Source organism: Bubalus kerabau, chromosome 3 (assembly GCF_029407905.1).
Source record: "Bubalus kerabau isolate K-KA32 ecotype Philippines breed swamp buffalo chromosome 3, PCC_UOA_SB_1v2, whole genome shotgun sequence".
Classification (NCBI taxonomy): domain Eukaryota; kingdom Metazoa; phylum Chordata; class Mammalia; order Artiodactyla; family Bovidae; genus Bubalus; species Bubalus kerabau.
Genome location: NC_073626.1, coordinates 158,514,418 through 158,528,779, shown reverse-complemented (window position 1 = coordinate 158,528,779; position 14,362 = coordinate 158,514,418). Strand labels below are relative to the sequence as shown.

The 14,362-nt window shown below is 46.4% G+C and overlaps 1 protein-coding gene across 2 annotated transcripts in view; it reads right to left on the bottom strand.

Annotated features, from left to right (window-relative positions):
- Nucleotides 1-13,712, bottom strand: part of SMARCAL1 (SWI/SNF related, matrix associated, actin dependent regulator of chromatin, subfamily a like 1) — a 53,165-nt gene extending 39,453 nt beyond the window's left edge. Inside the window, exons 1-6 of one of the 2 annotated variants that reach the window (XM_055573417.1) lie at nucleotides 13,394-13,712; nucleotides 10,877-10,912; nucleotides 9,639-10,477; nucleotides 8,970-9,020; nucleotides 5,072-5,311; nucleotides 2,115-2,165 (exon numbers count right to left, since the gene is read on the bottom strand). In XM_055573417.1, coding sequence (XP_055429392.1) covers nucleotides 2,115-2,165; nucleotides 5,072-5,311; nucleotides 8,970-9,020; nucleotides 9,639-10,419 — 1,123 coding nt within the window. In that variant the 5' untranslated portion in view covers nucleotides 10,420-10,477; nucleotides 10,877-10,912; nucleotides 13,394-13,712. The remainder of the gene's footprint in view (nucleotides 1-2,114; nucleotides 2,166-5,071; nucleotides 5,312-8,969; nucleotides 9,021-9,638; nucleotides 10,478-10,876; nucleotides 10,913-13,393) is intronic. The other variant, XM_055573416.1, reaches the window with a different exon arrangement.
- Nucleotides 13,713-14,362: the final 650 nt, after the last annotated feature.

Here is a 14,362-nt window from a genome sequence, read left to right as displayed (position 1 = left end):
GTGAATGCAAAAAAAGCAGTCCTAACTCTAGAATTCTTAAATCAAGGTCCATGGGATTAGTAATATAAAAAACAAAATCTTTACATGTGGGGACTTCTCTGGTGGTCCAGTGGTTACAAACCTGCCTTCCAATACAGGGGACGAGGGTCTGATCCTTGGTCAGGGAAGGAAGATTCCACATGTTGCAGAGCAACAAGGCCTGAGCACTGCAACTAGAGAGGCAATGCGGACCCCGAGCGCTGCAACTAAAACCCAAGGCAGCCAAAAATAAATAAACAAAATAAATTAAAAAAAAAAAACAAAAAACCAAAACCTTACACATGGCCATTCTGTATTATTTTTCCCAGTGAAGACTCCATTGTTTCATCATATATTTCAATGAGTCCATGGCCCACAAGACTTGGAACCATTATATAACGCTACGTGAGCTGCAAGCCATGGTTTTTCAACATTACATTCGTCTGCTAATGCTGTAAATGTCCTGCTTTTTGTTGTTCCATAAAAGTCAAAGGCTTCATAGCTCACATATTTACATGTCTTTCTGTGGCTGAAAGACAAAGGGCTGAGAGAGAAAAACTCACTTTGACTGCTCATCAAAAATTCAGCTTCGGCCAAATAATTTGCTCATGCCACAATCTCCAAACAGTTGCAGCTAAGGAGTCTCAGATAAATGTCAGCCACCCTTTTTGCCTCAGCTAGTGGCTGCTGACACTAAATAAGTAAGTCATCATATTCAAACTGAACCCCAAATTTGCAGCAAGTTTTCCCTCAAGGAATCAAATGCTCTTCCCTCATATTTAATTTCTGTCAGAGGATAGATATGGATTAAATACCTTCCCTCCCCCTTTTTTTTTAACTGAAGGGCCAAACGCAATCCAGAATATTGAGCTACCTACCTGATGTCACACAGTAAATCACATAAGAAGGACACAGAGGGAAGAGACCTCTTCCTTACACCCCTAGCCTGGTGGACACCTCCCCACCTCCACTGCGCTGGAGAATGTCTCTCCCGGCCTGACAGGTACCATCCCTGGGACCAGAAAGTTCTCAGGGGTCAAGCAGGGGGAACCTGTGCTGTGCCAGCTGCACACCCACTGCAGGATTTGAAGTCTGGAAGATGGGTGACAGACAAGCATTCCAGGACAGGCCAAGATATGACCACATCACCCCACCCCACCCCTTCCTCAGGCATACTGGAATTCATTCATTGCCCCCACCCAAGCAGAACACAGAGAAGCAAAATGATAAGCCCAAACTGACTTCTTCTCATAGTTGTGTCTGTACACATAGCCCTTCCCTTGGTCAGGCTCCAAAGCATGTACTAAACACCGATGTGCCCTGGCCTTGGCTTCTGCCTCTGGCAGAACTCAGCCCATCATGAAGCCCGTTACCACTATGGCTCAGCTGCTTCCACAGACCATCTGGTTCTAGCAGTAAGTGAAGAGCCTGCTCTTACAGGGGATCTAAAGTAGCTTCCATCTAACCTCAGCAATCCTAGCTTGCCTCTGATTCCCAAAGCCCACGAACGCTCACTTCTCGTTCTTCTGTGATGGGTGGGAGGGTGCACAGGCCTCGAGTATCTGACTAGCACCGCCGCAGCCTGATGGAACATGTGGCCCTGCATTTCCCTGAGCTGTCAGAGAGCCACTACCACGGAGCGCAGGGGCGTGGCTGAGAGCATCTTCGCCTTTCCCAGTCCTGTACTCAAGCGTGCCATGTTATCACAGCGGAGGGGAGGAAGGAGGTGATTCTTCTAAAATAAGTTATATTGGGGCTTCCCTGCTGGTGGAGTGATTAGGGGTCTGCTTGCCAATGCAGGGGACACAATCCCTGGTCTGGGAAGACCCCACATGCATCGGGGCAACTGAACCCACGTGCCACAACTCCTGAGACCTTGCTCTAGAGCCTGTGCTCCACAACAAGAGAAGCCCGCACACGGCAGCTAAAGAATGGTCCCTCACCACAGCTACAGACAAGCCCATGTGCAACAGTGGAGACCCGGTAGAGTCAAAAGTAAAGAAATCAATCTTCAAAAAAAAAACTACATTAAATCCGAGGCATGTGATTAAGGCTTAACAACAGCATGATATAAACAAGCAAGGTGGGCAGCTCACTGAGTTTACTGTATTCTTCCAGGAGAAAGCTCCACTTCCGGGTCTTGACATCTGCAATAACAAGAGACAAACAGGCAAACGTGACACCGTGCCCTCCTGCAAGGTCACCACACTTACTGATTCATCCCCTGGTTTCACAAAACCCCAGGAAGCTCGGGTGGTGGGCACCTTGTGCTGACCTTGCGCTGGGCAGCCGGGATAGACTGACAACACCTTTCATCGAGGCTTTCACAGAATTCAGGGAGGAAAGACAAGCAGCCGTGGAGATGGCACTGGGCTGCTAAGGGTGGGGACAAAGGCAGTTACATGGACAGAGGACCAGGGATGGCCTAGCAGGTGAGAAATGCCCTCAATCTCCAAGGCTGGGATAATACTATAGCTTGTGCTTATTCAGTGCTTACTTTAAGCCAAGAAACTTATATGACCATGTCCTTGGCTCTTCAATGTGCTATAAGCTGGGCACCATTATTAGTAGCCTTATTTTGTGCATGGCAAACAAGCTACATGTGGTCGGAGTGGTCAAATCCCAGGTCTGCCACTTCCTGGCTGTGTGACTTTGGGCAAGTTACATAACTTCTCTGTGCCTCTGTTCCCACCATCTGCCAAAGGAGGATCCTAGAGCCCTGCTTCGTAGGCTTCTTGTAAGGATTACATAAAATTTAAATGTAAAATGCTTATAAAAGTGGTCTGGCAAACAATGCACTCAAAAAAAGGTAAACAATGATAACTTATTATTGTGATGATGATGCCCTCTTCTGATTAGCGGAACATAGCATCATCTACACACGTTATTAACTAAGAAGGGTGAGCATTTCCCTACCCAGCACTGACTCGTTACTTCCGGTTTTCCTACCAATCTACCTTTTGAGAAAATCAAGTAAGCTGCAACTCAGTAAATGCTTTCTGGGTAGTACAAGAGAATTCTTCTCTGTCTGGTTACTGAGGAAGCAAGGTGGTTAGGGAAAAGGCATCACGGACACCAAGTCCACGTCAGGAGAGAAGCAAGGTGGCCCAGGTGTAATGTGACAGAAAGACCCAAAGCAGACAGCCCACTCCTGATGTGGAATAGTGCAGGAGGCCCTTTCTGACAACAGCTGGATCCTGACGGCGGCAGGGCAGCAAATGGAAAGGCCCGTGAATAACTGCTATGGTGAAAAAAAATCCAATCATGGTGTTTTAACATCTAGTGGGTCTGGGCAGGGTTTGGGCGTGAATATTTTTGCTGTTCTCATTCCTCCACAAACAGCAGATCATGTCAGGAGTGTGATTTCAAAGGCCACACTTATCAGAAGTCACAGGTCATCAGTACTTGCCTTTTGAGGGCCACCCCAAGCAGAGGTCGAAGACCTAAGGGGTCCAGGGGACGGGGGGACAACACTCTTTGGACTTGGGCTGGGCCCTGTGCATCACACCTAAACCCTACTCCCCAGCCGGGTGTCACCAGTCAAAACTCTATCCATCTAAAGGATAACAAGGCAGCAGCCAGCATAACCCTCTCCTGAAGGATCCCCAACCTCGAGGAAGGCTCGCTAAGCAAGCCACTCCACAGAGGCTGCATCCACAATGCTGCCTGAGCATAATGTCTCAAAGGCAAGAGGTTTAAAGGTTTGCTTTCTACCTGCCTGTGTGTGCTGTGCTAAGTCGCTTCAGTCGTGTCCGACTCATTGCAACCCTATGAACCATAGGCCACAGTCTCTTCTGTCCATGGGGATTCTCCAGGCAAGAATACTGGAGTGGGCTGCCACTTCTTCCTCCAGGGGATCCTGCCAACTCAGAGACTGAACCCGAGTCTCTCATGTTTCCTGCATTGACAAGTGTGTTCTTTACCATTAGCGCCACCTGGGAAGCCCTTCTAACCTGCCTTAAAAAAAGCTAAAACCATTTCAAGAATGGGAATACAAAAGCTACACTGTTTTGCAAAGCAACAAGGCCCAAGCTAAGAATGAAACCCAGAAGTTCAGAATTCTGCTCCTTATTCTGATGTGGCAGCTTTTGAAGAACCTCACAAAAAAACATCAAGCAAAACTGCTCTGCTTTGGTGGATTTCAAGCCTAGCTGATTATTAGACTCACCTGAAGATTTTTTTTTTAAACGCCAATATCCAGGGCCCCACCTCAAGCCAATTAAATCAGTAGCTCTTGGTGGGAACCCAGGCATCAACATTTACTCTGGGGGTTGGACCGGCCACTCTGTGATTTACCCACTGCTCTAGGTGGTTGGGAGGAGAAGGCAATGGCACCCCACTCCAGTACTCTTGTCTGGAAAATCCCATGGACAGAGGAGCCTGGTTGGCTGCAGTCCATGGGGTCGCGAAGAGTCGGACACGACTGAGCGACTTCACTTTCACTTTTCACTTTCATGCATTGGAGAAGGAAATGGCAACCCACTCCAGTGTTCTTGCCTGGAGAATCCCAGGGACAGGGGAGCCTGCTGAGCTGCTGTCTATGGGGTCGCACAGAGTCGGACACGACTGAAGCGACTTAGCAGCAGCAGCAGCAGCAGCTAGGTGGTTGGGAGGCGGGCTCAAGCTTGAAAACCACTGGCTTAGCCTATGCAAAGAGTCAGACATGACTGAGCGACTGAACTGAACTGAGTCTATGCAAAGGCAATTATTTTTATGGAAAACACCTATATTTCAAGCTCTCCTAAGGACAAAATAAAACTAAATGGGTTTAAGTGGTTACAGCAGGAACTTACCTGCTTCTACCAAGCAGACACTGCCCAGGTGACCAGGGAAGGAGTCTTCTCCTTGAGAGGCCTTTAAGGACAAAGCACACCCCACTACGTGCTCAACTATCGGTAACAATTTAAGGAACACCTTTCCACAGGAAGAGGAGCAGGTTAGGAAGGCTTTGCCAAGAAAGTCACTTATGAATATTTAAAGAGACGGGAACACCTTGCTCTGAGATCATGGGCCACTGTGCCTTCTGGGAATTAGGCAGAGGCCAACTACTTGCCGTATTTTCTGGAATCCATCTGTTTAAACAGCGCAATCAGGTCTTCTGAATAGCCGATGTCTGCCTCGAAGCGGGCCCGGGAGATGAGCACGCACTGCCCTTTGACAAAGGCCAGGGAGGGAGCTGCAGGAAGGCCTGTCTTGGCTATAATGCCACTGCTGGTGGAGGGTGACTCCACGTGGCCCTCGGCCCCTTCCAAAGGCTGCAGGGTGATCCCCGGGAGGCGCTGGGCTGCTTTCACTGCGAAGAAGAAAAGGACAGAGGTGATGACCTGGTAACTTTTAAGGCCCTGGCATGCTCAGGCAGATAGGAGAGGAGGCAGAAGCAGGGTGACAAGGAGGTTTCCTAGGCAGGCAGGAGACAAGAGGTGTGGTTAGATGGGGAAGGTGAGCAGCTGAGCTTTAACTGGAGGTTCAGAGATCTCAGGATTACCTGAATATAACTCTTCTATTCTTTAGGTTTTCCAATTTAAAACTTAGAATTCAGAAATGAACAGGGAGAAGAGGGGTCTCACCAGGATGAGTAAACTTATTAGATAATTCCTGCAGCTATGTCAGAGAAGCCACTGAAGGAAATCAACATACCTGAAATCAGCCCCTTAACCCTGTTCCCAGGTCACTGCTCTGTCCCTCACTGGGAGGACAAGGAAGAAGACACAGGACTGTCAGGCCACAAATGCAGTTTTGAGCCTTATTTTCTCTATTACTGAGGCATTTTATAGATTAATAGATTTGATGACATAAAACTAAACAGTCAAAAAATTCAAACTGAAATGAAAGGCAAAACTACTGAATAAAGACATCTGCAAGAAATATGAACAGAGCTCATACTTAAAAAAAATACTGAAACCACTAAGATACGTTAGGTAACCAACTCAAAGGGGGGGAAAAATGACCAATAGACATTTGAGAAACATGCAACTCTGCAAATAATCAGAGTAATAAAAAGCCAATTTTTACTTATTAAACTTGCAGAATTAGAAAAAATAGATATCTGAAAATCTTGGAAAACAATCTTGCAACACAGAGCAAGAGCTATAAAAAGTCATAATAATGCTTCAACCTTTAGGAAGTCTGTCTCAACTAACATAAATTGAAAACACAAAAATTTATAGACCAAGGTGTTCCTTACAGCTTTGATACTAGGGAAACTGGAAGCAAATTAATATTAAACCAAAAGAACATGATTTACCCAATTTATGACACATTCTTACAATGGAAGGTTATATAGGCTTCCATTAATTAATTAATTAATCTTCCATATATAGCCATTAATTTTTTTTGGAAGAAATTTTGGAAAACACAAAGGTACAAAAAACAATATTAAATCATCTTTAGGAGGCCAAAGCGGTTCAATAACAGACATGTACATTTTCATCATTTAGAATGAACTGTTTAACATGCACTGTTAAAATAAAAATGCTTTAGAACTTCCCTGGTTGCACAGTGGGTAAGAATCCGCCTGCCCATTTAGAGGACATGGGTTTGATCCCAGGTCCAGGAAGATCCCACATGTCTCCGAGCAACTAAGCCCGTGCGCCGTAACTACTAAGCCTGCTGCTGCTACCACTGAAGCCTATATCCTACAGCCTGTGCTCCGCAACAAGAGAAGCCAAAACAGTGAGAAACCTGCGTACTGCAACTAAGAGTAACTCCTGTTTGCTGCAACCAGAGAAAGCTCATGCAAACCGCACAAAGCAATGAAGACCCAGTGCAACCCAAAATAAATACATAAATAAAAAATTAATAAAAATGCTTTATGCAGGAACACTAAGTGAAAAAGTCAAGATACAAATTATATTAAATATATAAAACATTGTATATTTTAATGCACAGGCAAAAAGGCTGGAAGGAACAAAACTAAAATGCTAATAGTGAGTGGGGACAGATGGGGGGCAGATGAGGGGGCTGGTTTTTCTTCTCTTGCCCATTGATATACTTTCCACACGGCCTACAAAGAGTTTTTGGTAGGGTTCAAAGAGTGTGTGGTAGAGTTAAAAAGTCAAAGTTCAGAGGTGAACCCAATCAAATAACAGAAAGACTGACAGTCTTCATAAATTATACTAATGAAAAGTGTAATCTACTAAGATGACACAGCAAACATGAGCCATCTGAAAATGAAGAGAGAAGGATAGAGGCACAAATTCATGACTGCTGCAAGGGTTTTCAAGATACACTTTGGTAGAATCAGACTGTGCGTGCAAAACACTGACAAGGATACAGGGGAGCGAAACAGTTCCTGTTCAGCAAAATTCACCTGAAAGCTACACTGAGAATTTTGTGCCCAACAAAGTTTTAAAAAAAAAAATATGTGGAGCATTACCAGAAATAATCATACTGCACAGAAAACCTAAATGAATTTGCAAAAGCAGACATCATCTGAGTCCCATGCATTATGGACAGAGAGAGCAGGAGTAAAAAGATGACAAATCAAACAAAACAGAGACTTTAATCAGTCTCTATAGGTTACTTTTTTATACATATATAAAAGTATAAAAAAGAAAAAAAAAAAACAGGACATGAAAAAGATTTCCTAACGTTGGAAATCACTGGTTTAATATGCAACAATGCAACACCATGTATCAAGACCTGCAGTGTTAACTCAGAGCACTGTCTCTCCTCTTCCTAACACGCAATAAATGGATTAAAATAATGGTAAGGGCTTCCCTGGTGGCTCAGTGGTTTTGAATCCGACCGCCAATATAGGCGACCCCTGATCTGGGAAGATCCCATACGCTGCAGAGCAACTAAGCCCGTGCGCCTCAACTCCTGAGCCTGTGCTCTAGAGTCCGGGAGCCACAAGTACAGAATCCACATGCCACAAGTACTGAAGGCCACTCACCCTAGAGCCTGTGCTCTGCAACAGAAGAAGCCACTTCCATGAGAAGCCTGCATACCGCAACTAGAGAACACCCTAAGTAGCCAAAAGTAAATAAATAAATAGATAAAATAATAAAAGAAATAAAATAATGGTAGACATGAGCTCTCCCAAACCTAATGGTGTACATTTCAAGTGGAGGAGGCAAAAAAAAACAAAACCACACACACACAACACAACACAGGAAGTTCTGCAGGGGCTGTCTCATCACTTCCAGAAACTATACTAGTGATTCTAGAGAATTCTACCCCATGCCCCAAATCTGCAGAGGAGTAACCTCCCCGTGGATCCTCTGCTTTCCCCTTTTTGAACTGGGTGGGGAGAGAGAGGGCACTGACACGGCCAGCGAGGAGGAGGAGCAGAACGGGGCTGACACTGACCAGGTGCAGGCTCCAGGCTTCAGAAGGCGACAAAACCTTGGTGCGGGATAGTCAACAAGATCACAAAAGACAGGAGTGGTGCACCTGGGAGCCCTGACCACCAACAGATGTGGCACAGCCTGGCACCAGCCAGGGCAATGCCCCTTCTCTGTGCCCTCGGGTTTGTGTTGTTGCTGAACTGTTACTCTTCCTGGCAGCAGGGCCTGCACAGTTGCCTGGCATGGCTGGAGCCCACAATCTGGTGGGAATAGGCCCTCTGAAGTCAGATGGGCTGGGTTTGAATTCCAGTTGCACAACCTATTGGTTGTGTGTGAGCCTATGTTAGTTACAGAGCCTCTCTGGACCTCAGTTTTGCCATCTGTAAAATGGTTGTTTTAAGGAATAAAAGAGTTAGCAAATATATAAGGGGCTTAGAACAGCCTTGCATGTAGCAGGTTCTGATAAGTGCTTGCTTTTGTTAATATGATCAGTGATGTCCTCCCAAGGACCTGCCTCACTAGGCTGGCCATGGTGAGAAGAGGAACATTGGGATGGTACCCCAAAAGCCATGTGAACCACCAGCTAGACTACATCTGCTACTTCTAAGGAACTCCTCAAGAGCAGCTTCTCCCTGCAAGAGGGGGCACTACACACCTACTTACTTAGGGGACCATAGTCAGTCATGCTGAAGTTCCACGTCTTGGTGGCAGGATCTGAAACGAAACAGAAGTACCCAGTTTGCCCACAATAAGGCCAAAGACTTGGCATGAGCAGTACTTGGACATTCAATAAAGGCTTGTTGAATGAGTGAATGAATGAATGCACGCATGCGTGCTAAGTTCAAGACAGTTGACTGTAAAGCCCCTACTGAGGTACAAAATCCCCGGAGAGGGCAGACAGCAAACATACCTGAGGATAGCCACTTTGGTTCTGCCCTTCTGGATTAACTAACCTGAGTGTGCCACTTCACCTGGCCAAGCCAGTTCTATCGCCTTTAAAATGGAAATAACATCTGCTTATCACATCAAAAAAAAAAAAATGCTGTTTGGCTTAAGTGCTACATTGCACACAAAGCACCTGGCAGCAGGGGAATGGGCCTGTGAATAACTATGCATCCATTCTCCACAGGGCCACGAGGCAGCCCCCCAGGCGTGGCAGCTATTGGAAGGGATGCCTATTACAAAAGGAAACATGAACTAAAATAGAAATTTTCTAACAACTGGATGGACAGAATGTGCCAATGCATCTTCTTCATGTTTATGAGAAACTGTTAGAGACTCTAGAAGTAGGGAAAAAAAAAATCTGAAAGAACCATTTGGAAGACTCATTACCGTAACTTCTGCTGGGTAGACTCTTAAACACTGCGATGAGCGCCTCACTGTACCCAATCTTCACCTGGAATCGCTCTCCGTTCCGGATACACCTTCCCTGCTGGGAGCCTGCCACTCTGTGCAGCGGGGTCCCTGCTTTCTGTTGCAGTCTTCCTTCTGTCCTGGGCATCACACTCCCTGAAATGTTCTGCCCAGAGGTGGAGGGTCTTGCCGTCCTGGCCTCTAATTCAGGATCCCTAGGAGGCTGTCCAGAGGAAGAGGCTGCTGTCTCCTGAAAATTCTTCACTTTGGCCAAAGGCTTGTGAGTTGTGTTAGCGAAGGGTGTTGACTGGGTCTCGAGTGAAGCCTGAGGATGACCTTGACCTAACTCACAACCCCAGAGCTGTTGGCTGGGGACCCCTGGAGGACTGTTTGCCAGGGGCGGGGAGATCCCAGCGACAGTCACTTGATTTGGTGGGCGGTATATTGGGCAGGCTGTGGGCATCTCTTCTGGCCTCTGCCACATTCCCTTTACCTGCTCGGAGGTGTTGGGAGGAAAACTGTGGGGATTTTGAGGTCTCTGGTCACCATGAGATGAACTGCTGGGATTTTGTTGTTTGAAAAAGATGCCATGGCTCCCTGACTTAGAAGGATCTCGGGGGAGGTTTTGGGATGGGCCCTGCTTGGACTGGGCAGGTTTCTGATGCTGTTCTGCTAATAGTTTCTCAGCTCTTCGGGCCAGAGCCTTCTGCCGATTTGCTTCAATTTTTTTCCTCTGCTCCTCTGTAAGAGGCAAGGACATTTTAATGGGGAGATGCTCATGCAGGAATGTCAGTCTGTAATCGGAAACTTGGCAAAAGCTGAGAAAGGAAAAACAACATGGAAATAGACATTAATTTTTAAATTTTTTTTTTTCTTACCTTGATTTCAACAAGCTTTTGTCCCAGGAAATGCACAAGGAGTATAAACAAAGGATATATTAAAATTTCTTTTATAATTAAACATATACACACACACATATGACAAAAACCATGACCCTGATAAAAAAAGCAAATAGCAAGGTCAATCAAATCCAAAGTTGAAAAGGTATTTCAACTGCAATATTTTTCTCCCTCTCATCCACCAGCCAAGATGAGTTAGTTATCAGATCCCAAGCAAGTTACGCAGTGCAACCTAAATCCATCAGATAAAGAGAAGGGAGTATTTCAAACTAGAAAGGATAATGGATTAGACTGACATAGACCAAAACAACTACATACCATGATGTGACATTTATAAAATAGCCTCTTTCCAACCTGGAAGAAGGAAAAAAACATTAACATCACACAGACTGCACACTAAATTCACCCCTCAAATTGAATCCTTTTATTATTCCTAGCAAGGCAATCTGCAGGTGGTAAACCTACAACCAAGGAGCAACAAGTGACTCTTGGAAAAGTAAAGTGAAAACAGTAATACATGCTCATTGTACAAAGCCAGATGCTACATACAGATGTAAAGAAAAGAGTACAATTAATCTGTAATCTCATCATCCATCAATAACCACTGTTCATAGGTGGTGGTTTAGTCATTAAATTGTATCCAACTCTTGTGACCCCACGGACGACAGCCCACCAGGCTCCTCTGTCCATGGGATTTCCCAGGCAAGAATACTGGAGTGGGTTGCCATTTCCTTCTCCAGGGGATCTTCCCCACCCAGGGTTCAAACCTGTGGCTCTTGCATCTCCTGCTTTGGCAGGCAAGATTATTTACAACAAGCCACCAGGAAAGCCAGCTAGTGTTCATAGAGTACAGTATAGCTAGTGTTCATAGAGTACAGTATAATTCTTTTTTTCTATCCATATCCTTAGATACAGGTTCTGTATTTTGGAGACAGATGAATTTACTACAAATTAGCAATGGCACCCCACTCCAGTACTCTTGCCTTTAAAGTCCCATGTACTTTCCTCCTTTGGGTTTGGCAACTGAGTTCTCCCATCGTTTCTATGAGACACCATGGACTCCTTCCCCCAAATTCCATTTCTTTGTGCTCAAGCCAGCTAAAGTCGATGCCTGCTATTTACAACTAAAGCATCTTAGTAAGATTTTTTTTTATCCTGGAGACAAATAGCATATCAGGACAGGATTTACAGATTAAAGATTGACTACCATAGATTAGGGAGAAGGCAATGGCACCCCACTCCAGTACTGTTGCCCGGAAAATCCCATGGATGGAGGAGCCTGGTGGGCTGCAGTCCATGGGGTCACGAAGAGTCGAACACGACTGAGCGACTTCCCTTTCACTTTTGACTTTCATGCATTGGAGAAGGAAATGGCAGCCCACTCCAGTGTTCTTGCCTGGAGAATTCCAGGGATGGCGGAGCCTGGTGGGCTGCCGTCTATGGGGTCGCACAGAGTTGGACACGACTGAAACAGCTTAGCAGCAGTAGCAGCAGCAGCAGCATTTCTCTTGAGAACCATTGATTCTAGATGCTCTAAGGAAATGAGTCAAGCTAGATATTTTTTGTATTAAGAAGAGAGTTGGGAAGAAGTAAAATAATGCCTTTGAAAAGCCACATAAGGGCCTAATTTAATACCACTTGACTATTCCCCTCACTCTACTCGTGGATCTCTTAGAACTACATTCTGTTAATTAGTATGTCAAGATTTTCAGCAGATGTTCGTGATGAGGTAATTAGGTTACATCCCACTGTCTGTGAGACAGCTAGGCCAGAGCATCTGGGTTTCGTGGATGGAAACAGCAGCGGATGCAGAGGACATGTTGTAGGAAATTGGTGTCACTGGAGGATTCATCAGCTGAGCCACCAGGGAGACCCTGGTTCTATTCCTGGGCCGGGAAGATGCCCTGGAGAAGGGATACATAACCCACTCCAGTATTCCTGGGCTTCCCTGGGGGCTCAGATGGTTAAAGAATCCAACATCTGCAATGCAAGAGACTTGGGTTCAATCCCTGAGTTGGGAAGATCCCCTGGAAGAGTGGTAAAGAACCCACCTGCCAAAGCAAGAGCAGTAAGATATGCAGGTATTCTTGCCTGGAGAATCCCACGGACAGAGGAGCCTGGTGGGCTACAGCCCATGGGTTCACAAAGAGTAGGACACAACTGAAGCACAGCACAGCAGGATCTTATACATACTGTATCCCAAGCCTGATTTTATCCCCCAATTAATTTACTTAGGTCCTTTTTCCAAGAGCTGAGCCACTTTTACAGCATTCTAGGCCCAGGCTCTACACTAACTTCTCTGGCTTGATTCAGAATAGAGTCGGTTCTCAATGTGCCACGGAATGTTTACAGTGATGACAAGGGGGTACGGGTGGGGTACTCTGAGAAGAGCCTGGGGTTAAAAAGGTTTCCTTCCTCCTGCGACTGTCTTTGACCAGAACACCCAAACATCTGTCCCCAGAGACCTCCTACTTCCCCCAACCGCCAACAGTAAGGAAGGGGTTAGAGAAAGGCTTTGTTCCCGGGGCTCCGCTCAAGTTCTCAGGTTCCCTTGGCAAAACACTCCTGCCTAAACTTTCCATCCAGGCTTTGCCGCGACCCCAAATTCTCCAGGCCCAAGGCCTGGTGCGCAGTCTCCACTAGCCAGGGGAGACGAGGCCGTGGGGTGAGGTCCCATTGATCAGCCCCAAACCATAAAGCCACCCCACTACACGGAAGCCCCTCTTCTTTTTGTTAGGACCTGGGTTCCACCCTATTTTGGGGGCGCGCATCTCCCCCCAGACTTGGCAGGACGGAAGCACCATTCCCACCCCTATCATCTCCACTTGGATTCACCCTTTCCGTTGGCCACTCCCTGCTCCAGGCTGGTATTTGGTCTCGTCCTTCTCCGCCGCCTTCCTCCCAGTTTACCTTCTCGGCTGGTGAGACCTAGACCGCGAGCTTCATTCTCGCCAGACCCCGAACCCAGGCGCGTCTCCAGAGCCCTCCTGAGCCAAGTTGCTCTTCCGGTGACCGGTTAGGCGCAGGTACTCGAGTGCTTGCCAGTTCGCTCGCTTTATTTCAGTTCCCTGGCCTGAGAGGTAGTGTTAGTGGCAGTGTCGGTCATCGAGGAACTACATTTCCCAGTGGGCAAAGCAGTCCGAATTTCGCTTTAAAAAGTGAGAGTTCAGGAGGCGGGAGGCCGGAGCGGTGCTGCAGAGCCTTCTGGGATTTGTAGTTTGAGCTTGGAACCTGGTGAGAATTAGGAGAGACGCAACGTCATGGGCGGGGTGGAAATAGTCCACCCTGGGAATTGTAGTCCTTCCATTTCCTGATGATGAAGCTGAAGCTCTAATCCTTTGGCCACCTGATGGAAAGAGCCGACTCATTAGAAAAGACCCTGATGCTGGGAAAGATTGAAGGCAGGAGGAGAAGGAGACGACAGAGGATGAGATGGTTGGATGGCATCACCGACTGGATGGACAGGAGTTTGAGCAAGCTCTGGATGGACAGGAGTTTGAGCAAGCTCTGGATGGACAGGAGTTTGAGCAAGCTCTGGGAGACGGTGAAGGACAGGGAAGCCTGGCATGCTTCAGTCCATGGGGTCCCAGAGAGTTGGACACGACTGAGCAACTGAAAAACAGTTCCCTGAAAGGTTTCACCAAACTCCGGATCATTAAACCAGAGTTGTTGAGGTTTCCAAAACTGAAGTCTTGCTGTGAAGAACTGTCAGAGTTGTGGGGTTTTTGTTTTTGTTTTTCCATGCTCTTCCTTATTTTTAGTAGCACCCAGGAAGGAAGCAGTATGAGCTGTGCAAAGTGTACA